At 45.2% G+C, this 25,425-nt stretch overlaps 1 protein-coding gene across 1 annotated transcript in view; it reads left to right on the forward strand.

Annotated features, from left to right (window-relative positions):
• Nucleotides 1–11,353: 11,353 nt before the first annotated feature.
• Nucleotides 11,354–25,425, forward strand: part of LOC129332857 (broad substrate specificity ATP-binding cassette transporter ABCG2-like) — a 39,600-nt gene continuing 25,528 nt past the window's right edge. The window contains exons 1-4 of the mRNA XM_054984154.1: nucleotides 11,354–11,465; nucleotides 14,828–15,124; nucleotides 16,734–16,793; nucleotides 18,487–18,601. Coding sequence (XP_054840129.1) covers nucleotides 14,841–15,124; nucleotides 16,734–16,793; nucleotides 18,487–18,601 — 459 coding nt within the window. The 5' untranslated portion in view covers nucleotides 11,354–11,465; nucleotides 14,828–14,840. The remainder of the gene's footprint in view (nucleotides 11,466–14,827; nucleotides 15,125–16,733; nucleotides 16,794–18,486; nucleotides 18,602–25,425) is intronic.

Here is a 25,425-nt window from a genome sequence, read left to right on the forward strand (position 1 = left end):
CCGAGCAGGTGACAATGCCAGCCCCCACTTCACCCACCTAGGATCAGGAGTGGAGCAGGTGGCAATGCCCACCCCCTGCCATCATCCAGCTTGGATCAGGAGTGAAGCGAGTGACAGTGTCAGCCCCCACCTTCACCCAGCTGGGATTAGGAGTGGAGCAAATAGCAATGCCTGCCCCTTCACCCGGCTGGGATCAGGTGCAGAGAAGGTGGCAATGCCCACCCCCCTTCACGCAGACAGAAGCAGGCACAGAGCAGGAGACAATGCCCACGCACCCCTCACCCAGCTGAGATCAGGTGCGGAGCAGGTGCCAATGTCCCCTACTTCACCCAGTCAGGATTAGGAGCAGAGGAGGTGGCAATGCCCGCCCTCCCCCACTTTCATCCAGTCGGGATTAGGCATGGAGCAAGAGTCAATATCCAACCCCTCTTCACCCAGCCAGGCTAAGGAGTGGAGCAGGTGGTGATGCCCACCTCTCCGCCTTCACCTGGCCAGAATGAGGCATGGTACAGGCGGCAATGCCTGTCCCCCTTTACCCGCCCAGGATCAGGAGCAGAGCAGTTGGCAATGCTCACCCCCTCTTCACCCTGCCGGAATCAGACTTTCATTTTTGAAAGAAAATGAGAAGAGTACATCTAATTAAGAACTTACCTTGAACAGGAACGAGGGGTCCTCACGGCTTCTCTGGTTTGCTATCTACATTTCATCTCTGCTATGAACTCTGATATGAACTTGATTGCACCATTGAATATTTCTGAATTGGCCGACTTTAAGCTGTTTATTGTATATTGTTTGTTTATGTGACTTCATATGCCTATAACAGTACTGTTATTTATTTATTGCACTGCGCCACTTTAATACACTTGAATTTCATAACCTGACTGACTGTATCCCTTAGTTGTGGGTTTCCACTTTGATTACTCGGAATCAGGCGTGGAGCAGGTTGCAATACCTGCCCCCACTTCACCCAGCCGGAATCAGGCATAGAGCAGGCGGCAATGCCGGCCCACTACACCCTGCCGGGATCGGGAGCGGAGCAGTTGGCAATGTCTGCCCCTCACCTTCACCCAGTCTAGGTCAGTCATGGATGAGGAGGCAATGCCCACCTGCCCACCCTCCCCTTTCTAGAGGCCGTTGTATTTTTTCCGACAATGGCCTACTAGAGAGAGAGAGAGAGAGAGAGAGAGAGTGTATAAAAAAAAGACTAGGATTACAGCAATCTAAACAAAGCATAGAGTATTAACTATGTTATGCTGCTGATAGGCTCATTTCCCCCAATGAGCGCATGTTACCCTCTTTAGTCCAACATTATTCCACTTCTCCATCTTGAACATGTCTGCAGTATCTCGTGAGAGCAAAGGATCCCGTTGCATTTATGGACACATAAGTTGTAGCCAATCTTATGTTAGTTGGGTGCAGTTTGGACTTTGCTTCTGAAAATGTAAACCGCTGTCACTCCCTAATTGACTGTTGTATCAACTCTCTTGTCCTACTGGGAGAGGTTCCATTAAAAGGTGATTTATTTAAACACACAAAAGGGCCAGTCGCCTTTGCAAAACATTCGATCCGTATAAATGAAAGCAGCCAAAGTGTCAAAGAGTGGTTCCTGTGTAAAATAAGCTTGTGATACAAAAGTTTCTTGGACAATTATTGTTACTCGTTTTTCATCAGAATCATTCTTGACCCCATGCCGGGGAAGTCATGTCTAAGGGCCAAGCTACAAGTGATGAATAACACTTGAACAGCAAGTGGATCGAGTGGAGAGCAAGTGGAGGGCAAGTGAACAGGGAGGAATACACATGAGTCTGTTCACTTGCCATTCAAGTGTAATTTGTCACGTCTAGCTTGGCTCTAAGACCTGTTGAAATCATGAGGCAATTTCGCTTCACCTAGCTTAAACCCCACAGGATGTGCAGCCTAATTTTCCACGTTCTTCTCCTGAGAGTTTGGGCTGCATGCTCGAAACCCAGTTCAAATCCTTGTTCAGCCGCAAAGCTCACTGGTGACTTTGGGCCGGTTGCTCTCACTAAACAACCTTCACTTAAGTCCGCTACAGCAGTTTTGTTGCTCTTACTTCTTGGAAAATTCTGTTTCCAACTTTTCACCCAGTAGGGCTTTGTTTTCTTCAACAGCTGTGTCCAAAATAGAAATGGAACAGCTTTGTCTAAAACTGCAGGGAAATGAGAGGAAAATCTCCATCTGCAGTTAAAGGCACAGCATTGCTGATATTTTTTAAAAAAGGTTGGCATTGCTATCGCTACTGTTGCTCACCTCTCCTGCACAAGAATTGAGTGGAACCCTATAGATCCATGCTGCTAAAGGCATGGTAGGAGTCTGCAGCAATGATGTCACTTCCAGAAGTAAGTGGTACCAGGGAAGTTCTAGGTCCCTCCCTCCCACGAGGAGGGTAAGGGAACCTGCCAACCCTACAAATGGCATCTCTGCAGGGTCTGAAGGGCACTGGTACAGAGGATGGCTAGGAGAGCATCGGGGCATCAGGGAAACAACACAAAAGAGTCATTCTTGAATGTATGGGATACTTTCGAAATTCCACAAATAAGAAAAGATCTAATTAGCAACCTTTTGGTTGTAGCTAAGAACTTGCTAGCTTTACATTGGAAATCAAAGACGGTTCCCACAGCAGAAAAATGGTTAGAAAAAATATGGGACCACTATATACAAGAAAAAATACATGACGAATTATACCAGAGTGAACACTGTTTGAAAGAAACTGATTTTATTGCAAAATGATTACCATTCATTGAATTCATTTCCAATACAAATCGCTCTCCACCTAAGCACTTACTTTTTGTTACTCAGATTTGAAGCAACGACTATCAAATAATTGGGGGAAAAAATGCTAGTTGTCTTTGTTTTAACTATATTGGTATGACGTTTATTATCTAATTTCCTTATTCCTGTATAAAAACTAAAGCATTTCACAAATTTCACATCTATGCATATAATTGTATATATACTTTGTTGTTGTTCTATTTTACTTCTGTATACTGTTTTTGTTTGTTTGTTTGGTTTTTTAAAAAATAAAAAAATTGGGAAAAAAACAAAAAAAAAAGCCAAAAGAGTCATGGTTCCCATGCGGTCAGGCTTCCATGTCAAACAAGGCGTCGCGTTTGCTCTGCCCATAATCAGCCTGCCGCAGAAGGAAACCAGAAGAGACTTTCTCCAGTTCCTTCCCCAGGAAGGAAGGGCTGGCTGAGGCTAGGCGGCCCCGTAGACATACTGAGCCTGCGAGTTTGTTTGCCTTCAGAAAATCTTGACAACTCCCTGTTCTTAAAGGGTTTCGCATCCATTGATCTCCACGGGAGACTGAGACATGCTGGCTACCAGGAGGTTATATATTCTAAACAAAAAACCCTTCCTCGCTTCTCCCCCTGACTTCGAGCCATATTGTGCAAAGGCACTGCTTGGTTTGCCCTGGAGTCCTCAGCTTTCATTTTTAAAACTTGGTTTCATCCCACCTTTCCTCCAGGGAACTCAGGGCTGCCCTGAGCCCGCTGATGTGAGGAGGCCGGAGTATAAATCTAATACATTAAATTAAATTAAGTATGTATAGCTCTCTGTTCCCTCATTGTATCCTCCAAACAACCCTGCAAGGTAGGTTACACCGAGGGCCAAGCTAGAAGTGACAAATTCCACTTGAATGGCAAGTGAACAGACTCATGGGTATTCCTCCTTGTTCACTTGCGCTCCACTTGCACTCCACTACATGATCGAGTGGGGTGCAAGTGGAGCGCAAGTGAACAGAGGGGAATACATGTGAGTCTGTTCACTTGCCAGGCACATGTAATTTGTCACGTCTAGCTTGGCCCTGAGAGAGTAAAAGTGACTGGCCCAAAGGGTCATTAAATTTATGGCAAGTAGGGATTTGAACCCCCCAGTTCTCCGAGGTTCTAGTCTAACATGCTAATCTAGGCAATCTGGGCCAGTGCCTGGTACCCCTGGCAGCTTTGGGGGCACAACAAGGGGGTGGACATGATATTGCATGATAAGTCAAAACTGCATCTGGGTGAAAACTGGATATGTGTCAGCCAACATTCTGATATTATATCCCTCTCCAAATCCTGCTCTCCTCCAGGATCCATTCCCAAATTTCCAGGAATTTCCCAACTTGGACTTGGTACATCTAAGCCAAACAGCTGTGTGGAAGCTGCCTTAGCCAGTAGCTTCTGTGCTTCTGAGGATGTGGGAAGTCAAACCTCTCCTCTGTACACCCAATTTTGTTCTGCTCACGAGGATGCTGACAAGATGTAAAAGTCGCTGAGTCAGATGGTAACAGGGACACGAGAGGGTCAGAAACACCCCAGAAGACACTCAGCCCATCCGTAGGCCAGAATGAAATGCAGAAGTGAGGAAACAAACAACAACCCATAGCCTGTGGGACATCAGCGTTCCTCCTGCTGGCGGGTTTTTGGCTCCCGTGACAAAACCAGCAGGGCTGACTTCCATTTCTGCTTAGTCATGCTGAGCCAGCGAAAGAGTAAAGGCGACCATAGAAGGCTTTGACCCAGTACAATGAATCAGCCCCTATAAAAGTTTTATCTCAGAAAGGAAGAAATTTACAATGCAATACAACGTCAAAACACTTTTTTTCCCATTTTGAACAGCTCAACCTCAACAACAGAACTAACAATCATTACAATAGTGCCATTACAAAATGTAAAGCTTGTTGACGTAACAATTGCTTAATTAACACTCAGTCTGAACTATTGACTCATTTCCATTCTCTTATTTAATGTAAAAGTGAGGCATAATTGTACAAATCTAATGCTGTGCTTAATTTCTTCCTCCAAATTTCAAGAAAGGATTTCCAGCAGCCAAAAAATATACTTTTTCAGTACTACTCTCTCTTAATTGAACACGTTCTGACCATTTTGATAGCTTTCACTATACCCCACACTTTTTAAATCCAAAATTTGATTGTGAGATGTTTACTACTCTTCCAATGTTTTGCTAGTAGCAATTTTGCAGCTGTAAACTGTTGCCCATGGTTCTGCCATGCACTTTCAAAATGCAGATAGCCTCTTTTTCACATGACTTGCTTAGGATGTTTGGTTGAGCAGAGTTGGAAATCCAACACACACTCATTGCTGTTCTTGCGGTTTAGGAATTCCCCTGTGTAAGCCACTGAAATGAACCAGAACAGAGACTGTCTTTGCTCACTTAGAACTAGTTAGTGAGAAATGGAATGCCCGCTAGTTATTTATGGGAGTCTCATTTCCCCTTGCAACATAAAACATGAACTCTGGTTCTCTTTTCTTTTTTTGCAGATATAAAGTGGTGGTTACTGCTGCGTCTCCTGCTTTCTACTTCTGTCAGGGCCAAGGACTGCATCTGAACCCTCTATCCATCCATTTTTATCCCAACTTTTCTCAAAGGTGCTCAGGGTAGAGTACATGGATTTCCCCTCTCTCTCAGAGTTAAACTACAAGAGACGAATTACACGAGGACGCTCACGTGAAGGGAGTCGCAATGTTAGCCGGGAAGTGAGTTTTAAAAGAGACCAGAAGGCTCTGTCAATTTCCCCTCTCTACAGAGCCAGCAAAGATCACTCCTCAGAGGGTTTGTTAATTTCCTCTTTGCCTCCTAGAAGGGGAGGTGAAACTGACATATCCTTGGAGAGGCAAAGAGGAAATTAACAAACCCTCTGAGGAGTGATCTTTGCTGGCTCTGTAGAGAGGGGAAATTGACAAAGCCTTCAGATTTGTCTTTTAAAACTCAGCTTCCCGGCTAACATTGTGACTCCCTTCACATGCGCATCCTCGTGTCATTCGTCTCTTGGAGCTTAGCTCTCATTTAGATTCACAACAATCCTGTGAGGTAGGTGAGGCTGAGAGAGTGTGTGAATGATCCAAAGTCTGGTGAGGGCTTGAACCTGCAGTTCCCCAGGTTCCTAGCCAGAACCACGAGGCCATACTGGCTGGGGTGCAGGGTTGCCAGCTCCAGCTTCGGATATTCCTTGAGATCTGGAGGTGGAGCCTGAGGAACGTGGGTTTGGGGAGGGGGGGTCTCAGCAGGGATGTAATACCATAGAGTCCACCCTCCAAAGCAGCCATTTCCTCCAGGAGAACTGATGTCGGTCATCTGGAGGTCAGGTATAATCCCAGGAGATCTCTAGCCCCCACCTGGAGGTTGGCAACTCTATCGTGGCAACTTCGCAATGCAAAATACAGCTAACTAAGAAAAAGGACCCCTGCATTGCTGGTGCTTAGGGAAAGAATCTGACCTCCGGTTTTGCAAAAAGAGGGGAAGCTAAAAACTTCCGTGTTTGCATCTGCGGTGATGCTATAGTCACAAAACTGATTATGGGGAAAAGGAGGAGAAGCAGCAGAAATGTGCTTGGTTAGGATCACAGATGCTTGTGAACAACCCAAAACAACTGAGGACTTGATGCTAACTCTGGGTTCAGAAATTCCTGGGGTGGGGCCTGGGGAGGGTGGAGCTGAAGGAGGGGAAAGACCTCAGCAGGTACGTGATGCCATAGAGTCCAGCCTCCAAACCAGCCATTTTCTCCAGGGGAATTCAGTTTGGTCCAAGATCACTTTTAATTCAAGGAGCTATCCAGGTCACACCTGCAGGTTGGCAACCCTAGATACAGCACCTGTGCCCTCCTTCCCTTTGGCACCTGGAGAGGGTGTTCAGGCTCACATGCACACGTTGCTTTTATCATAGACTTTTAAAGTTGATGACTTTTTCACTAAGCAGGTCTTATGTGCAAGCGTCATCCTTTTCCCAGACCCCTGTTTGCATGAAAAGCATCACCTGTTGATAGATGCACAGGACAAAGTAAACACAGGGCAATTCCCTGGCCCGCCCTGCTCAGGGCCTTTAAGCAGTGTCACCTGTAGACATGGGCACGATCTGAATTACGATTTCAAACACACACACACACACACACGATTTTGGCGTTTACGCCATCATGACTCAGCTAATCGGTTCTATCCACGGCAACCAATCCAGCAGTCGGGGGTTTGCTTGTTCAGGACTTGATTGGATATATCGGTTTCTGTTCGGAACTGCAGACACTCTGGTGCCAATAATTTATTCCCGGGGCAACGGAGCCAGGGGAATGAGCTGTGTTTGCCCTCCTTCTGTCGCCCTCGAAACACGAATGGAAGCCCAGCTTTCCTTGATTAGCAGGCTTCCTTCCAACCACGGAGCAGAAACCCAGGGGAGGGAGGGGGAAGGGGGTGTTCTGAAGCCATGGGCACAAAGGAAAGGCAAAAGGCTGCGCAGGAAGCTGGGAGGTCGCCCGCGCCATTCGTCTTTCCCCAGGACAAGGGGCGCGTGGGCAAGCCGGCCGCCCCTTGTCCTGGGGAAAGGCAAAAGGCAGGGGAGGGACTGGTCGTTCATCTCTCCCTTGAGATGGCAAGAAAATGATTGCAAAGTTCTTCTCCCACAAAGATCTCGGGCAGCTCTGTCTTTGAAAACTTTCTTTGAAGAGCTCTTCTCCTCCCGTGCCTCCCTGTGCTAGGGACAAAACGCTGTTTTCAACTACAGTTCTCAAGTAAAATTGCCTCCCCGACAGAAGTGTCTGGTGTCACTTGTAGCTGAGCTCAGAGAGAGAGAAATACCAGGGGGAAAGCCTATGCCAGAGGATCCCAAAGGCTGGCAGTAGCAACATGTGGGGAGGAATGTCACCCGTAGAGTCTTCAGGTAGGCTTACCCCAGAGGGATACATCTGGAGAGCTGGGTTTGATTCCCCACTCTTCCACTTGAAGCCAGCTGGGTGACCTTGGGCTAGTCACAGCTCTCTGGAGCTCTCTCAGCCCTGCCCACCTCACAAGGTGTTTTGTTCTGGGGATAATAATGACATACTTTGTAAACCGCTCTGGAGTGGGTATTAAGTTGTCCTAAAGGGCGGTGTATAAATTGAATGTTATTATTATTATATCTAGTCCAGGAGCCAGATGGACAGATGGATGGTTTGCCTCAGAGCCAAGCTACAAATGAGGAATGACACTTGCCTGGCAAGTGAACACACTCACGTGTATTCCTCCCTGTTTACTTGTCCTCCACTTGCGCTACGTGATCAGGTGGAGTGCAAGTGAATGGCAAGTGAACAGGGAGTAATACATGTGAGTCTGTTCACTTGCCAGGCAAGTGTCATTCCTCACTTGTAGCTTGGCTCTCAGCCTCTGGTTGCTGCATCCAAGACGAATCTGTAATTCTGTCCCTGGATCCCTAGAAGCTCTTCAGAGGAAGAGTGAAATTAAAATGTATATGGAAATTAAATTAAAATGAAATTAAAATGTATATGGATAAGTATTGGGTTTTAGTTAAGGCACGTTAACTAAAACAAACTGCACGCAGAAAGCTCTCATCCAAGTTAGAGAACCAATAACTGTTTATTTATCTAAAGAAATATATTTACATAAGTTTTGTGGAGAGAGAGAACGAATAACTGATCTAACTAGCTAGGATGGCTTTAGATTGAAAGTAGGCCATCTCTCTCCGGAAGAGACACCATGCTGCCTCTCCTGGTGCATGCAGGGAAGAAGAGAGAGAGGAGGGGGAGAGAAGGGAAGGAAGTTCCCCTGGCAGGAAGGAGACTGATAGCAGCCTATCTATCTAACTGACTCTATGGTTGTTCCCTTCCTTCTTCTCCACTGGCCGTCCTAAAGACCTGAGCAAGAGACATCGCCAGTCCCTTCTTCCAACAATAAGTATATAAATAATGAGCATGTGATTACTGAATCAGACCTTTGGTCTATCAGGGTCATTGTTGTCTACTCAGCCTGGCAGCGGCTCTCCAGGGTCTCCGGGCAGAGGTCTTTCCCATCACCTACTGCTTGGTCCTTTTAACTGGAGATGCTGGGAATCGAACCTGGGGCTTCGGCATGCAAAGCAGACACTCTGCCACTAAGCCACAGTCCCTCCGCTAGATAAATAATAAACTATGTTTTAGTGAATGAATCAATGGAATTATTCTGGGAGGAAGTGTAAAAACATGCATATACAAATATAGTGCTGTATATCTGAATGGGTCAGAGTTGCCAGCCTCTAGGTGAGGCCTGGAGATCTCTCAGCATTACAAATAATCTCCAGACTACAGAGATCCATTCTCCTGGAGAAAACGGCTGCTTCAGAGGGTGGACAGTATGGCTTTATACCATGCTGTGGTCCCTCCCTCCCCCAAACCCCACTTTCCAAAACTCCACCTCCAAATCTCCAAGAATTTCCCAACCTGGAGTTGGCAACCCTTCCAGTGAATTAATACGACAATATTTATCAATTACTTAAGACTTATTTTTGTTTGTTTGTTTATAGTCCATCTTTCTCACTGAGACTCAAGGCAGATTACATAAGGTGAGATTAGTACAGTCAATATCAAGGACATTTCAACAATGCCATAGGGCAGGGGTGGGCGTCGGTCGCGCACGGGAAGGAAATCTCGGTTCAAGGCAGATTTTTCTGACTGTCTTGGTGGGCCACAAAAAACTCTGTAGCGGGCCACGTGTGGCCCGCGGGCTGCAATTTGCCCACCCCTGCCATAGGGTATATAGATGCAAAGTTACAAAGACATTAGGAAAAATCCAATACAGAGTTGAAGAAATGCTGAAATGGAGCATAAGCAGGGGTCATTTCGTAGAAAAAGAGCTGGAGGAACTCATTAGCATAACTCATTAGCATAACTCATTAGCATATGCCACGCCCCTTGACATCACCAGAAATGTGTCATTGGCATGACTGATTTGCATATGCCACACCCCCTGACATCACCTATCCTGGATGTTTTGGACCCAATCTTGGACATTCAGGGCCGAAATTGGGCCCAAAATGGCAAAAAGGGGCTGAAAATAGCTGAAAAGGGGCCCCAAATGGTCAGGATCGGGTCGCTGCTGAGCGGGAGAGTGATCCACCACCCGTCAGAGGCCCGATCCGGGCCATTTTGACTCCAATCCAGGCTGAAACGGGCCCAAAATGGTCGCGAGTCAGGTCGGTGGAGCCACCTGACATGTGACTTCTTTGGGGGACTGCTGGAACTGCGTTCCTGTGCGTTCCCCCTCGAAATGAGCCCTGAGCATAAGTGATGCTAAGTCTGACATTTAACTCCCCAGCAGGATCATATTTAAATCTCCTGATAATACATAGTAGCACATACTTGAAGCGACTGATAGGGCTTAGTGGTGAAGTCTATGGCCCCTAATCTCTTTAGTGAAGCGTCCCTTTGAGACCACGTCCTCCTACCAGAGTAAAAAGTCCTCTTGAATAGTTCAATTTTGCATCATTTGTGGAAACCCAGGAGAGAGAGGGCTTTCCTGACCTCCTCAGGCAGGCCGTTTCATAAAGTGAGGGCCAACACAGAGGACGCATGTATATGGGCAGCCGTTGATTTTGCCTATGTGCAGGGTGGCACCTGCAGGAGGCCAACCTTTCTTCACAGCACAGCCACAGTGGCACCGTGGTTCTCCCCTCCTCCATGCACCCTCACAACAACAACCCTGTAAGGTAGGTTAGGTTAAAAGACAGTGACTCACCTAGTGAACGTCATGGCCAAGTGAGGATTTGAATGACGGTACAGCCCAGGTGAGCCTGATCTTGTCAGATCTCAGAAGCTAAGAAGGGTCAGCCTTGGTTAGGAATTGGATGGGAGACCTCCAAGGAAGACCAGGGCTGCAGAGGCAGACAATGGCAAACCACCTCTGTTAGCCTGTTGCCAGGAAACCCCCATCAGAGGATGCTATAAATCAGCTGACTTGAGGGCACTCTCTACCACCACTCCCAGATACTAATCTGATATTCTAACAGTGACATTGCTAGCTCTCACTACTGGTGCACTCCAGAAACCACTCTGGGAAGAGAGTCCATGAACAAATTATTTTTGTTTTGTTCACACTTTAAATTAAACTGGGAGCAAATCCGGAAGGAATAATAACAGGCAAGGTACCCAGAGGATTCATCCAGAATAGACGCCGTTATTTAGGAGGGGGGGAACCCCTCTATATGAAAAGCCCTCTTTCCTACATCATTATTATATATATATATCTCCTAATATATATTATATCCAGATTCATCCAGAATAGATGCCGTTATTTAGGAGGGGGGGAACCCCTCTATATGCAAAGCCCTCTTTCCTACATCATTATTATATATATATCTCCTAATATATATACACACACACACAATTTTTATATGTATAAATCTATATCTCCTTATATCCCTATATCCTTTCCTTATTGATCTGACAACAGCAGCCCCCTTAAAAGACATCTCCTTTCAAGACTTCCGCTGGTGACTTTTCCTCTAGTGCCCTCATGAGCAAATTGCATGACAGCGGTAATTTGACACTCCCGGGGCAGCTTGCCAGCACAAGAGGTTTCCTCAAACAGAAGTTTATGTAACTTTACTCGAACGGAGCGCTCAAAAGCCCAGAGTGAGCTGCTTAGAGAAAGAGTCCTTCGGCAGTCTGCCAAGCAGAGCTCAGCAGCCAAGCAAAGAAAGAGGTAAGGAACCTTTCGGGCATCGGGATTAGGCAGACAGGATGCTAAGGACCTGTAAAACTGTCCATGCTTTGACTCGTGCTTCAATGTGTCTTGCGAGGCCACCACGTGCAACTGAGTGCCCAGAAGATTTGGGGTCTCTGGCATTGGAAGGGCGAAGGACCTGAGCCACAAAACAGGCAGTTAGTTGCTTAATAGTCTTATGCGCCCCTGGCTTTGGACGGGAGCGTGCACTTCACAGGCAAAGCCTTGCTGAGCCCGCGAACCGGGTGCCCTGACTTATGCCCCGAAGTCCAAACTGGAGGGCAACAAAAAAGGGCCAGGATTATATTATCGTACGTTGATTTTAGAATTATTGTTTTCTTGTTTTTATTGATTTTAACTGTTCTTCACCGCCCAGAGCCCCTGAGGATGGGTGGTTTATAAATCGAAATAATAAATAAAAGAATAATAAATAAATATTGTCTATTCTATTCTGGACTATGTGCACCTCAGAAGCCCACAGAAGCCGATCCAAAGAATGTTCCTTTCCTGTCTCTCAGGGATATGAAAGCTCCCCGCTTGGCTTTTGCCTCTGTCATCCGAGTTTGCTTCATGAAACAGAAGACAAAACAGGGACGCCAAAGCAAAAGGATCCTATCATGAGCAATAATATTTAGCATTCTTACGGAACGCTTAGCGTCCAAAAAGCTTCCTAGATGTTTTCTCTGTAATTCTTCCAATTATCATGTGAAATCAGCCAGAGAGTCAATGTAGTGTTAGATCCAGAGGAGTTAGCCGTGTTAGACTGTAGTAGCAAAATAGTAGAGTCCAGTCGCACCTTTAAGACTAACCAACTTTACTGTAGCATAAGCTTTCGAGAACCACAGCTCTCTTCGTCAGATGCATCTGGACTCTACTAATTTAGTGTTAGGCTTTTTAAAAAATGCAGCGTTAGGGTATTGGACTAGGATTTGGGAGCTCTGGATTCAAATCCTCACTCTGCTGGGGAAGCTCAGTGTGACCTTGGGCTAGTCACACATTCTTGGCCTAACTTACCTCACAGGTGGTTGTAAGGAAAAAATGGTGGAGGGGAGAACCATTTGTGTGGAGAAAAAAATACAAGTGATAAATAAAACTCTCCATATTGTGTCTGGATGTGCTTAAGAGTTCGTGGTAGAGATGAAATTTAAACCCTCAATTTCTTGCTCTTGTTCTTGATATTATGCTTCACCAGCTCTCTCATGAAATTTCCTAGAGCTGAGATGCAAAACATCTATGAAAAGTAAAACCCTGAAATGTGTAGATTTTAACTGTTTGTACTAGTAAAAATAGAAGAATTTGATTCATTTTGGTTGTTGCGGACTCTCCGGGCTGTATAGCTGTGGTCTTGGCATTGTAGTTCCTGACGTTTCGCCAGCAGCTGTGACTGGCATCTTCAGAGGTGTAGCACCAAAAGACAGAGATCTCTCAGTGTCACAGTGTGGAAAAGAAGTTGGCAGGTAATTTATATCTACTCAGAAAGGTAGGGTTGGGCTGAGTCATCCTGTAAGAGTTTCCCAGGATGTTGATTCATTTTATTGACTACGGGCACTAGCAACATGGAAGTTCTCCTGCACGCTTCCCACAAAGACAAATAGAAGCTACACAGTGCATTGTGTCTACTGGTTAAGTCATTCTCATAAGTCCTTGAAATCTGACTGAATTTTCAGTTCCTACTGATTAGTGGAGTGAGTTTGCTTCTTCGATAGGTTGGGCAAATAACTTGTTCTCAACCTCAATTTTCAGTGTGTATTGTAGCATCAGTTTGGGGTAGTGGTTAAGAGTGGCAGGACTCTAATCTGGAGAGCTGGGTTTGATTCTTGATTCCCCACTCCTCCACTTGAATCCAGCTGGGTGACCTTGTGTTAGTCACAACCGCAGCGCTCTCTCAGCCCCACCCACCTCACAGGGTGATTGTTGTAAGGATAATAACAACACACGTTGTAAACTGCTCTGAGTGGGCATTAAGTTGTCCTGAAGGGCAGTATATAAATTGAATGTTATTGCTATTATTATTATTATCAACAGGGGTGCCCATGGGCACCATGACACCCACTAACACCTTTCCTGGTGCCCACAATGTATTTTTAGAAAGTGAGGGGGGGTGCTTTTGCCTAGCAAGGCTTCTGGTTGGCCATTGGAGATCTGATTGGCCATGCAGGTTTTTGAAATGTTGCTTTGGCAGCACCTGCCATTACAGCACATGGATCTTCACTGTTTGACTGAAGGTAACCTGCAGTTCAATGTATGATGTACTTACAACTCAATCCAGTACAAAATAGACAATGCAATAAATCTGACTTAAAGTGCAAATGCAAGATGCATATACAGTTCTTGCAAAGTGCAATCATGCAATGAAAAGTTCCTTCCACAACATTACAATTCCAAAATATATATGAGGTATCTCATATATGTTGTATATGTTGTATCTGGGAACCCATTGTGGACGTTGATTGTGGAGAGGGGAATGCACTGGAGGGCCAGACGTGGCAAGTTGGCTGAATTTGAATCCTCTTGATGGGGCCCTGCGAGACAGGGGAGTTGCTGGCGCCTGGTGGGTGGTTCTCAGCAGCCTTTGGTCCCTGTCTACACCTACGTTGGTGACCCTCCTCTACAGCGTTGCCTCACCAATTCTTATTGAGAAGAACAGAGGATTAAAAACCATCCTGCAGAGGCTGTGAGGACTGTGCCACACCGCAGTAGGGTACTGGAAGGACACTCCCTACTCTCTTCTCTTAAGTGTATCTCAACCTCATATATATTTTGGGATTGCAATATTGTGGAAGGCACTTTTCATTGTATGGTTGCACTTTGTAAGAATTGTATATGCACTTTATGTATGCATTTGCACTTTATGTAAGATTTGTTGCATTGTCTATTTTGTACTGGATTGAGTTGTAAGTAGTGTTTACATCATACACTGAAATTGCTTATTTGCACGGTGCACTTTAAATTCCTTAATTCTTACCGCAGGAGTTTTGTGTTCATATCATCCTGGTTGGTACGCTGCGGCATCCCTCCTTTTAGTAGTACTATGAAGGTCATTTGTGGCAACCATTTTGTGGCTGGCTCGGCCTCCTGAGGCAACCATGTTGTAGCTGTACCCACCGTACCATGTCAGAATTCCAAAAGCACCTGCAGGCTCAAAAAGATTGGGGACCCTTGAGGCAGAAAATCGTAATGATCCAATTCAAGCGGTGGGAGAAAAGCCTCATGAATTCTGCACACGGAAGTTGACGTAGATATTCCAAAATTGCTGATGATTCTACAATTTCCAAAGGTGGTGGTGGAAATTTAGATGCAAATACTCTGTTCAAAAGTGAACTCAAAACATTTTTTTTCAGGAACTTCATACCGATGGGAACCGTTGATAACTTTGTGAGCATTGGACCCATAGAGTTCGGCAACCGTGGAAAAGATGCAGGCGCACCGGCTTGTTTATCCAACCAGGCACATGCAACCACAGGGAATGAAGGAGAGCAAGTGGGCACATTCTTACGTGCGGTGCCAACCAGGGAATCTCTCCGGTCCCCTCGGGGGTCAGTTGTGAGTTTCCACAACATCCAATATTCCGTCAAGCAATACAGTGGGTTCCCATGCAAGCGGACAGTGGTGGAGAAGAAAATCCTTCAGAATGTGTAGTAAGTTTCTACCGCTTTTAAAACACGGGCACGTATGTGGTGAGGAAGGGGAGATAAAATAAGTAGGTAGAAAACATTTGGAAAAGCTTTCCGAAGCTTCTTTTTTTAGATGTGTTGGGGATTAGCTCAAGGGGGAGAAATATTTATTTTCATATATTAAGTGGGATTGGCGAATTGCATCCAGGTTTTTCCAACCCTATATAGGATTTTAGTTAAAAGATTTAAAATGGCCCCTGTGAAGTACAGCATGATGACATCATTTCCTGAAGAAGTGATGTCATAGTGTCTGCCCGGGAGCACGTGCACACAAAGTGTGCGCCTGAAAGGATCTCAACATAACTGCCAGCTCCCATCCCCTCCGCCTGAAAGGTAAGAGGACCTGGCACCCCTATATTACTGAAAGTATATTTGGACTAAAACAAAGTTAAATACTTCAAAAGAAGAAAATTTTAAATCCCTGTAACTCAGTATTTCCTCATAAGGTTTTGCTACAATTTGGCCAGATTATACCCAGCTGCCCTCAGGGGTCTTGACAGGCTGCTTCCAGGTTTGAGGCCCCTCACCGTAATCAAAATGAAATAATAATAATAATAAAATAATAAATAATAAAATAATAAAAATGAGAAGAGAGTGGCCATTTCCACACGGCTTACCTTGTTCTGGAAAACAGCAAAATCTCGCACAAAATCTCGCGCAAAATCTTGCGAGAAGACACAGTTACTGCGTCTTCTCACATGATAACAGCGTCTTCTCATGCAATTTCATGAGAGATTTCACTGTTTTCCAGAACAAGGTAAGCCGTGTGGAAACGGCCCGTATCATAGTTGGGTCTGAATAGTTGCAGAACATATTGAATGCCAAGTAATTAACGAGTGTCTAAATTTGAGGCCCCCTCTGAGTTTGAGGCCTGGGGAAATGGCCCCTCCCCCCTCACTCCAAATGGACCTGATTGTTCCTCTCACCAGTTAGATTCTCTATGCCGAATGTCATGCTAAATGTCTTGATCTGATAATGGATGGAGTTGTCCAGCTGTATCATGGCAGAACTAATAATCATAACAGTGTGCTCGTATACGGCGCTTCTAGACAAACCAGGGCCCACTCTGTGCAGTGAACATTAGGATTCCCAGTCCCCCGGTGGGGGTGAGGGGTTCCACACTCCCAGGGTGGTTAAGCTGCAGGGAACAGACCTGGGAACTGTGGAATGCATTCCCACGCGCTCCAGAGCTTTTGTTGTCATACCAGGAATTCCAGGTGTGACAACAAAGGCTCAGGAGCATGCGCATAAAGCATGTAAGTGCATGGTAAGTCCCTCCCTGTGCATGCCCCCCCCCACAACCTTGCCCCCCGTTTGGGCCCTGGGGGACCTGGCCATCCTTGTGAACATAGTCAGTGTTATCATTATCCCCATGATATGGCTGGGGCTGACAGGAGCGGCTTACCCAAGGCCACCTGCTGAGCTCACGGCAGTAGAGGAATTCAAACCAGCAGAGTGCTGACTTGCAACCCAACCACTTATCCACTATGCTACAGCAACTCTGAATGCTGAAGGAGCCCCTTGACAAAGCAGTATAATAAGCGGAAATTCCTTTTGTTCCTTTTCCTTCTAGCGGAGTTATGAAGCCGGGCATGAATGCTATTCTAGGTCCGACAGGCAGCGGTAAATCGTCGTGAGTATACGTTGGGATGCGCAATTGCATTTCTACTGCTTAGTGCACTATACAACAGGGTTGTTCATTGTCAACACAAAAATATTTGGGGGGCAGCACACTCTGATTTGGGAGTAAGTCCTATTAACTCAGAAGAACTGACTTCTGAGTCCACATAACATTGTGGAGTAGGAGCCCTTAGGGAAACTTCTTTAACCCATAGTTTCAGGCGGGTATCTTTGTTGGTTTGCACGTAGAAGAACAAGATCTGGGTCCAATAGCTCCTTAAAGACCAACTAGAGATCCAAGGTATGAGCTTTCAAGGATAAGAGCTACCTCAAAAGCTCATATCTTGGAAATCTAGTTGGTCTTGAAGGTGCTATTGGACCCAGATCTTATTCTTTAACACATCTAATCTGACCTGGCTAATCTGCTTTTTGTTCACCAGGCGAACTGCAGAACTATCAGTTGTATTTGTGCTGTGCAATGTACTGCCCATTTGTGTAAGCACTCACATCTACATAAGGTTGCCCTCTTTGTTTCTGCCGGGGCTCCTGTGTCTTTAACAGCTGTCTTTAACACAATGAGTCTCTCTACATGTTACTAAGTACCTAGGTACTTAGTACCTAGGTCAGAGATCCAGAGGAGTTAGCTGCGTTGTGATTCAGCAATGGAGGGAAGGGGTCACACCCAACCTGGACGTTTGCAACTGACGTTTGCAACTGATTTACATTTACATTGACATGTCCCTCGCTTCCCTCATCCTCTCCCCCATCCCCTCACCACCATCTTTGACCAGTTTCTTCATACCCTCCATGCATCTGATGAAGAGAGCTGTGGCTCTTGATGCTACAATAAAGTTGGTTAGTCTTAAATGTATTACTGGACTTTTTATTATTTAAGTACCTAGGTAGGGAGGCTCAAGTGAAGCTCATTTCATGTGTTCCCCTCCAACTTTCCATGCATTTACCCTCACAGTCACACTCCAATTTGCTCCACGTGAATACATTCATGCGTTCAATATCAGTTCCTCCGCAACTGCTAAAAATATCCGTTTCCCCCACATCCATTCATTGAAATGCAGATCGTGACACTTTCTCACACCTTAGAGAAATGCAAATCAGCAAATCAAAGGGGCCTACAGTACTTGTTCTTGCAGCAAAAGCAGAGCTGGATTGGTGCTGTGCCTTCCAGAATCACTTGCAGATGCAATCCCACAAAGGGAGCTCCTGTGAAAGCGGCATTCACGTGCCCTGAGCAAGAACAGCCTGTGCATGAATTGCTGACTACACATACAATTCTGAGCATCCCTAGGTACTTAGTAATGTGTAGAGAGACTCATTGTCTCAGCCTGTAGATGCATTGATGGGAGAAAGGTTGACCTGCTGAATTTCCTCATCGTGAAACTCTTAAAAGCACATGAAAATCTTGCCAGAAAAGACTGGGCATTAATAGTAATTGCAAGAAAAGGTTTCTGTTGAATCCCAGCTTCCTTGGCATGGAATTTAAATTTCACATTTATTTTCATTTGAACAACTCTGACAAGAAATGTTTTTGGAATTAGAACTTCTGTTCTGACTCTAAGAATAATGCAGCCTTTTCATGATTTGCACCCTCAAATTTTGGGTCCAGAAGACCTCATTTAAAAATGCATTACCTGTGGGCTATGTTCAAGAAAGCCGAAAACCCTGAGAGAAACCCTTCCTCTTTGCAGTCTCCTCGATGTTTTGGCTGCTCGAAAGGATCCCACTGGTTTGTCTGGCAATGTTCTTATAGACGGTGCCCTACAGCCTCCAAATTTCAAGTGCATCTCAGGATACGTCGTCCAGGTTAGTTCCTCTTTCTGGTGCAGTAGCTGGAAAAGAAGAGAGTGAGGGGACAACGTTTATGAGCAAAGTTTTTTTTTACATACCCACAATCAGGGCTTTTTTTCAGCTGGAATGCAGTGGAACAGAGTTCCGGAACCTCTTGAAAATGGTCACATTTGGGGGGGAGCATCTATGTAATGTCATGCTCTTTGGGAGCATGACATGTGAGCTTTCCCCTTTAAGCTGGAGCAAAAGAAAAGCTTTCTTTGCTGCAACTTCAGGGATGTCCTCGTGTGGAAGTTCCGTTCACAGCCAATCCAGGGATGGAACTGAGAGCGGAACTACAAGTGACAAAAGGCACAGGTTGGACACTTGTCAGCTTCCCTCAAGTTTTGATGGGAAATGTAGGCATCCTGGTCTCGCAGCTTGGCTCTCTGACTGCCGTCCAATGGACTTTTCAACTGTCACTTGTCCAACATTCCGCCAAGCTGCCAACATTTCCCATCAAAACTTGAGGGAAGCTGACAAGTGTCCAACCTGTGCCTTTTGTCACTTGTAGTTCCGCTCTGAGTTCCACATTCAGAACAGCTGCTGAGCTGTGGTTCTTTGAACCCAGTGGTGAAACAGGGGGCCAGGTATAAGGGTGTTGCCAAACTGTGGCAGGACTTCAACAAGATCCTCATCAGCTCTTCTGTGCTGATGTGATGGAGAAGCCGAACAGCCCTGAGCATTGCGGCAATGGGGTGTTCCCAGGGCTCATTTCGAGGGGGAACGCGCCGGATGTATTATCTAGAGATTTAAATATGATCCTGCTGGGGAGTTTAATGTCAGACTTAGCATCACTTATGCTCAGGGCTCATTTCGAGAGGGAACACACAGGAACACAGTTCCAGCAGTCCCCCAAAGAAGTCACATGTCAGGTGGCCCTGCCCACCTGACTCTCGGCCATTTTGGGCCCATTTCAGCCTGGATTGGGGCCGAAATAGCCCGGATCGGGCCTCTGACGGGTGGTGGATCACTCTCCTGCTCAGCAGCGGCCCGATCCTGACCATTTTGGGCCCCTTTTCAGCCATTTTCAGCCCCTTTTTGCCATTTTGGGCCTAATTTTGGCCCTGAATGGCCGGGATTGGGTCCAAAACAGCCAGGATAGGTGATGTCGGGGGTGGTGGTGGCTTATGCAAATCAGGTAATGACACACTTCCAATGATGGCAAGGGGCGTGGCATATGCTAATAAGTTATGCTAATGAGTTCCTCCAGCTCTTTTTCAACGAAATGACCCGTAAGTGTTCCAACTTCATCCTTGTGGGCCTCCACTCTGCGTATGGCGTATGGTTAATTCATCTCATTCCCAAACCATATTTGCTGAATTGCTTTTTACAATTGCTGTAATGAAGTATGTTGTTTACATTGGATGAATATATGGTTTGGGTATGAGATGAATAATTGAGCTCCTTGACACTTTGAATTATATTTAGATCTTTGTAAAAAAGTGACTTCATTGTAATAAGTTTTTGAAGCGAGTTGCTTGCTCCCATGAGGGTTTCCCTCTATTCTTCTGCACAGTTCTGTATCGGGGGTGCCGTTCTACCGTTGCAACAGGTATTGCCCTGGCAGATACTATAGAAATTGATTTTTAAATGTAGTTTTTTAAAGTTTAAATCCTCCTCAGTGGAAATGGTCACATGGTTGGCGGCCCCGCCCCCTGATCTCCAGACAGAGGGGAGTTTAGATTGCCCTCCTCCACACCACTCCAGCATGGATTGCCCTCCACACCGCTCCAGCGGCGCGGAGGGCAATCTAAACTCCCCTCTATCTGGAGATAAGGAGGCGGGGCCGCCAACCATGTGACCATTTTCAAGAGGTGCTGGAACTCCGTTCCACTGCGTTCCCGCTGAAAAAAAGCCCTGGAGATCTTACAGCTATGCTCCCCAAGCCTCCTTGGCCTTGGAGCTTTTAAAATCACCCTTGGGGAGACAGATTTGCCTAGTCTTGTGTGAAATTAGTGTCTGTGAATCAAATTTCATGCAGCATAGAAGCTCTGGGACTGGAACCCAGCACATATTTAGGTCTTGAAAAATAGCTGAAGGGGGGGCAATCTACTTCAGGGCTACTTTCACTTTCACACCAAAGATTTCCCGTGTTTTAGCCGCCTGACTGGTGCAGGTTTTTTCCCATCCTCTATTTGTGCACAAACCATTAAAAGTCTGTTCTTTTTTTTAAAAAAAAAACCTGACTTATTTTAAACTTGTAAAAAACTAGTATTTCCTGGACAGGACTGTTATCTGCAGGAGCAGTTTCCTGTGTAATTGGTGAAGTCTTTTCATGTGGTGATGACTGCAACTCTTAGCATAACAGATGAGAACCACTTTAGAGAGGGGAAGGGATCATTGGAGGCTCTGAAAATACAAGAGGCTTTTAAAAAAAAGATTGTTAAAGGTGCTGCCGTCACTTCTACTCAGCCTTACACATACTCATATTTTTAAAAATAACTGAGAATCGCTCACAGTTTAGCCTGCCTTTTAGGGAGGGAGGAGGGGGTTGTTGGAGGTGTCTGCAAATATGCAGAGGTTTTCTTAAATTTTTCTAAAGGTATTTCATTATTTCTGTGCAGATTTACCCATTCTCCTGAATTTTTTTTTTAAAGGATGATTGAAGAACTCTGAGGGTCATGCGAGAACACGGGGGGGGGGGGCTTTAATGCACATCTGATGTGAAAGGGAAAACACAGCTAAAAATGGAGACAAAACAGGTTGTCTGGAATCTGCATTACAAGGGCAGTTTCAAATACCATTGCATCAGCAGTAGAAAAGAGAAAGAGTCTAGTAGCACCTATAAGACTAACAAAATTTGTGGTAGGGCGCGAGCTTCCGTGAGTCACAGCTCACTTCTTCAGGTACCTGATTGCATCAGTGATCAAACTACTATGGGAAGCAGCCCAGGGTGGCAGTGCTAGGAAATAGAGGGTTCCAGCTTTTCTCTCAGTGCCTGTTTCCCCAATCACAATGCCCCCTCATGCTGCTTTTAGCTTGAACTACAAATAGACTGCAGCGAACAATTCATCCTGTGCATGACATTTGACATTGTGACATTTGACATTGTGATCTACACAACCAAGGCAAGAATTGCCAAAAGACCAAAAACACTACCTGGTGTTGCTCAACCTTAAACTATATTGTTTAAAAGTGCAAGTGCTCTATCTGGTGTACAATTGTAAAGAAATTCAAATACAATTAATATTGCTCAGTCCATTTGTTCACATTAGTCAAGGTAAGTCTGTAATTACAGTCAAAAAGTTCATGTATCCAATAGAACTACTATTTGGATTTCTTCCAAGTGGATGTTGATAGGTCCTGGTTCCTCCTGTGGAAGCCCAAGGCTCCCGTCGGTAACGAGCCCGGAAACTTGTGTTTTCACGAAACACAGTTTTCGCGAAACACAAACACACGATGCAGAGGAGTTAGCCATGTTAGTCTGTGGTAGCAAAATCAGAAAGAGTCCAGTAGCACCTTTAAGACTAACCAATTTTATTGTAGCATAAGCTTTCGAGAATCAAGTTCTCTTTGTCAGATGCATGATACAGAGACTGGTCAAATATAGAAGAGGAGGGGGAGAAGAGGGGGAGGAGAGAGAAGAGGCAATTAGGGGGGGGAAAGGGGAGGGTGCAACCAAAACATTCCTTTGCTAGTATATGTAAACATCTCCTTTTGGTGTGTGGATCAGTTGGCTTCAAAGGAGTTTGCCCTGTTAGTTTGTAGCAGCCAAACAGCTAGACCATCCAATTCCAATTTACGAAAACTTGTGTTTTCGCTCGATTTAATGCCTCTTCTTCCCAGCCGATAATTCCTTTAATTTTCCTCAACGTTGTCCATTTCACACAGCATAATAGCAATCCAAATTCCTGTCGTATGCTGCCCGGGTCAACTACTCCGTATTTAACAAACTCACATGCTGCTCATTAACACATCAAAGGGCAAGAATGTGTTAACGTGTGAATGAGCAGCATGTGAGTTTGTTAAATACGGAGTAGTTGATGTTAGTGGAGACCTTCCCCTTTTTTGCATTAATTTGACATTGTGAGCCACTGTAAAACTTCATAAGGCTGCCAACCCACATGGATTTCCTCCTCAAACCCATGTGGCATGGAGAGTGGCATGGAGAATGGCATGTCCCCACGTAAAAAAAAAGGAACACCCAAATGTTCTGAGCACAGCTCAAGGCGTTCCAAAGTCTTTCCCCTTTAAACCAAATCAAAAATAGACCTCCTTAGATCCAGTTCAAAGGGATTCTTTGTAGTGGCTCTGGAGGCGTGTCCGTGTGGATGCTCCCTCCTTCATCACTCTGAGAGAAACGGGAGTGGTGAGGTCTGCTTTCAAAGGGATGTGGGAGAGCAGCTCACCATTGTGTGCCAACCCAAAGTGAGGTAAAGGGGTGGGGGGTTCTGGGTTGTGGGGACAGGGTAGTCACTGTCACTTTTGTGTAGATGCAGCAGGGAAAAGGGGGAGGAATGTGGTAGGGCAGCAGCAATGGATGGGGCATAAATAGGTGGGCATGTATTCCATTCTTGTCTGTTCCTACCAGAGAATCACAGAGTTGGAAGGGGCCATACAGACCATCTAGTCCAACCCCCTGCCCAGTGCAGGATCAGCCTAAAGCATCTCTGACAAGTATTCATCCAGCCTCTTCTTGAAAACTGCCAGTGAAGGGGAGCTCACCACCTCCCTAGGCAGCTGATTCCACTTTGGAACTACTCTGACCGTGAAAAAGTTCTTCCTAATATCTAGCCGGTACCTTTGCGCATGCAATTTAAGCCCATTGCTTCGGGTCCTACCCTCTGCTGCCAACTGGAACAGCTCCCTGCCCTCCTCCAAATGACAGCCTTTCAAATACTTAAAGAGAGCAATCATGCCCCCCTTCAATCTCCTCTTCTCCAAATGAAACATTCCCAAGGCCCTCAGCCTTTCCTTGTAGGGCTCAGTCTCCAGACCCCTGATCATCCTCGCCGCTCTCCTCTGCACCCTCTCGATTTTGTCCACACCCTTTTTGAAGTGACGCCTCCAGAACTGCACACAATACTCCAGGTATGGCCTGACCAAGGCAGTATAGAGAGGGACTATATGACCTCCTGTAACTTCGACGCTATGGCCCCTTTGATACAACCCAAGACTGAATTAGCCTTTTTTGCAAGCACTTGTTGCTGCTGCCAACATGGCAGGTGACAGTAGCAACAGTAAAAATTTATTGTATTTAACCATTGGCCATTACAAGTTTACAAAACCATAAAATACATTAACTAGTAAAACTTTAAAACCTGGTGATCAAATTGATTTAATTTAGGTAATAAAATAAAATAGACTAATCCAAACAGTGCTACCCTAGATCTAATCTTCCTGGCTGCCAGGACAAACTGGGAAACTCTATAAGATACATAAATATCATTGTCTGATAACAGAAAAATAGAAAAGAGTCCAGTTGCACCTTTAAGACTAACCAACTTTATTGTAGCATAAGCTTTCAAGAATCACAGCTGTCTTCGTCAGATGCATCTGACAAAGAGACCTGTGGTTCTCGAAAGCTTATGCTACAGTAAAGTTGGTTAGTCTTAAAGGTGCTACTGGACTCTTTTCTATTTTGCTACTACAGACTAACACAGCTAACTCCTCTGGATCTGATAACAGAAATACGATCTTCTCGAGTTCAGAGCATGCAATTACGGCAGATAAAATCCCAGCCAAAAAACAGAAAGAGTGAGTGGCCGTTGCAAGTGAGCATTTTCAAGCCCCCATCTGGAAGCAAGATTTTGATGGTATTCGTAATTGGCAATTTAATCATAATTAAAAATGGGGAGGGAGTATAATTATATTTCTGCGTACACATCTCTGATTGATGTTCTTTATCCAGAGCTCACCCTAAACATCTGAATGAAGGGTCAGGATTTCTCTTTGGGAAAGGATTTTCTTCTGGTCACGCAAGCTGCTCTTTCTTTATAAACTATGGGGCAGATTTAACAGTAAACCAGCTGATAAAAGGCCATCCTGGGAAAGAGTGGTTTACAAGACATAAATTTCCAGATTCCTCAAATATTTGGCTAGTGAGGAATCTCTGCAAAGTGGGAGTGAGATCCCCTCCCACCACGCCAAAGACAAACAACTGCAGAATGTCATTTAAGTAGATGTATGGGGGAACTTTTTTGGGGGTGGGGGGAACCTTGCATTCAAATGAACAACCACATCTGGAAAGCACTGGGGCCTGTGAACATTTAACAGACAAGAGAGATAAAGTTAGAGTTTTGTGAGAGCTGGAGAGTTAATCATTTCCCAAAAGTTAAATGGGACTTTTAACTATGCAACAGACAAAGGATAGGAACTGTGGCTCTAAAAAACCAGCCAACCAGCTATGGTGTTCTAAACCTACCATTAAAATCTGCAGTTTTCATTCCAAGATTCTAAGGTGATGTTTTCTCCATTTGTTCTCCGTGTCAGGAACGGGTTTACCGGCAGATAATTTCTGCCTGTCGGGTTGCTGATAAAATTCCCCATCAAAAGTGAACCCCAAACGAAGACAAAAACAATTAACCAATCAACAGCAATGTATTAGAATGAGATAACTGCGGAAAATGCCACGGTCAAAAACAGTTAATAAACTTTAACATCCATTCTACGTCTTACATGGTTGATACTAATACAAAGTAAAGTGAACAAGCTACTATAAATTCAAAAGGTGCAAAACAGAAGGTACAAGAAAGTCCAAGTAAGCAGGTAAATTTCTTGCACCTTCTGTTTTGTACCTTTTGAATTTATAGTAGCTTGTTCACTTTTCTTTGTATTGGTATTGGCCATGTAAGATG

The sequence above is a fragment of the Eublepharis macularius genome, chromosome 6, assembly GCF_028583425.1.
Source record: "Eublepharis macularius isolate TG4126 chromosome 6, MPM_Emac_v1.0, whole genome shotgun sequence".
NCBI classification, from domain to species: domain Eukaryota; kingdom Metazoa; phylum Chordata; class Lepidosauria; order Squamata; family Eublepharidae; genus Eublepharis; species Eublepharis macularius.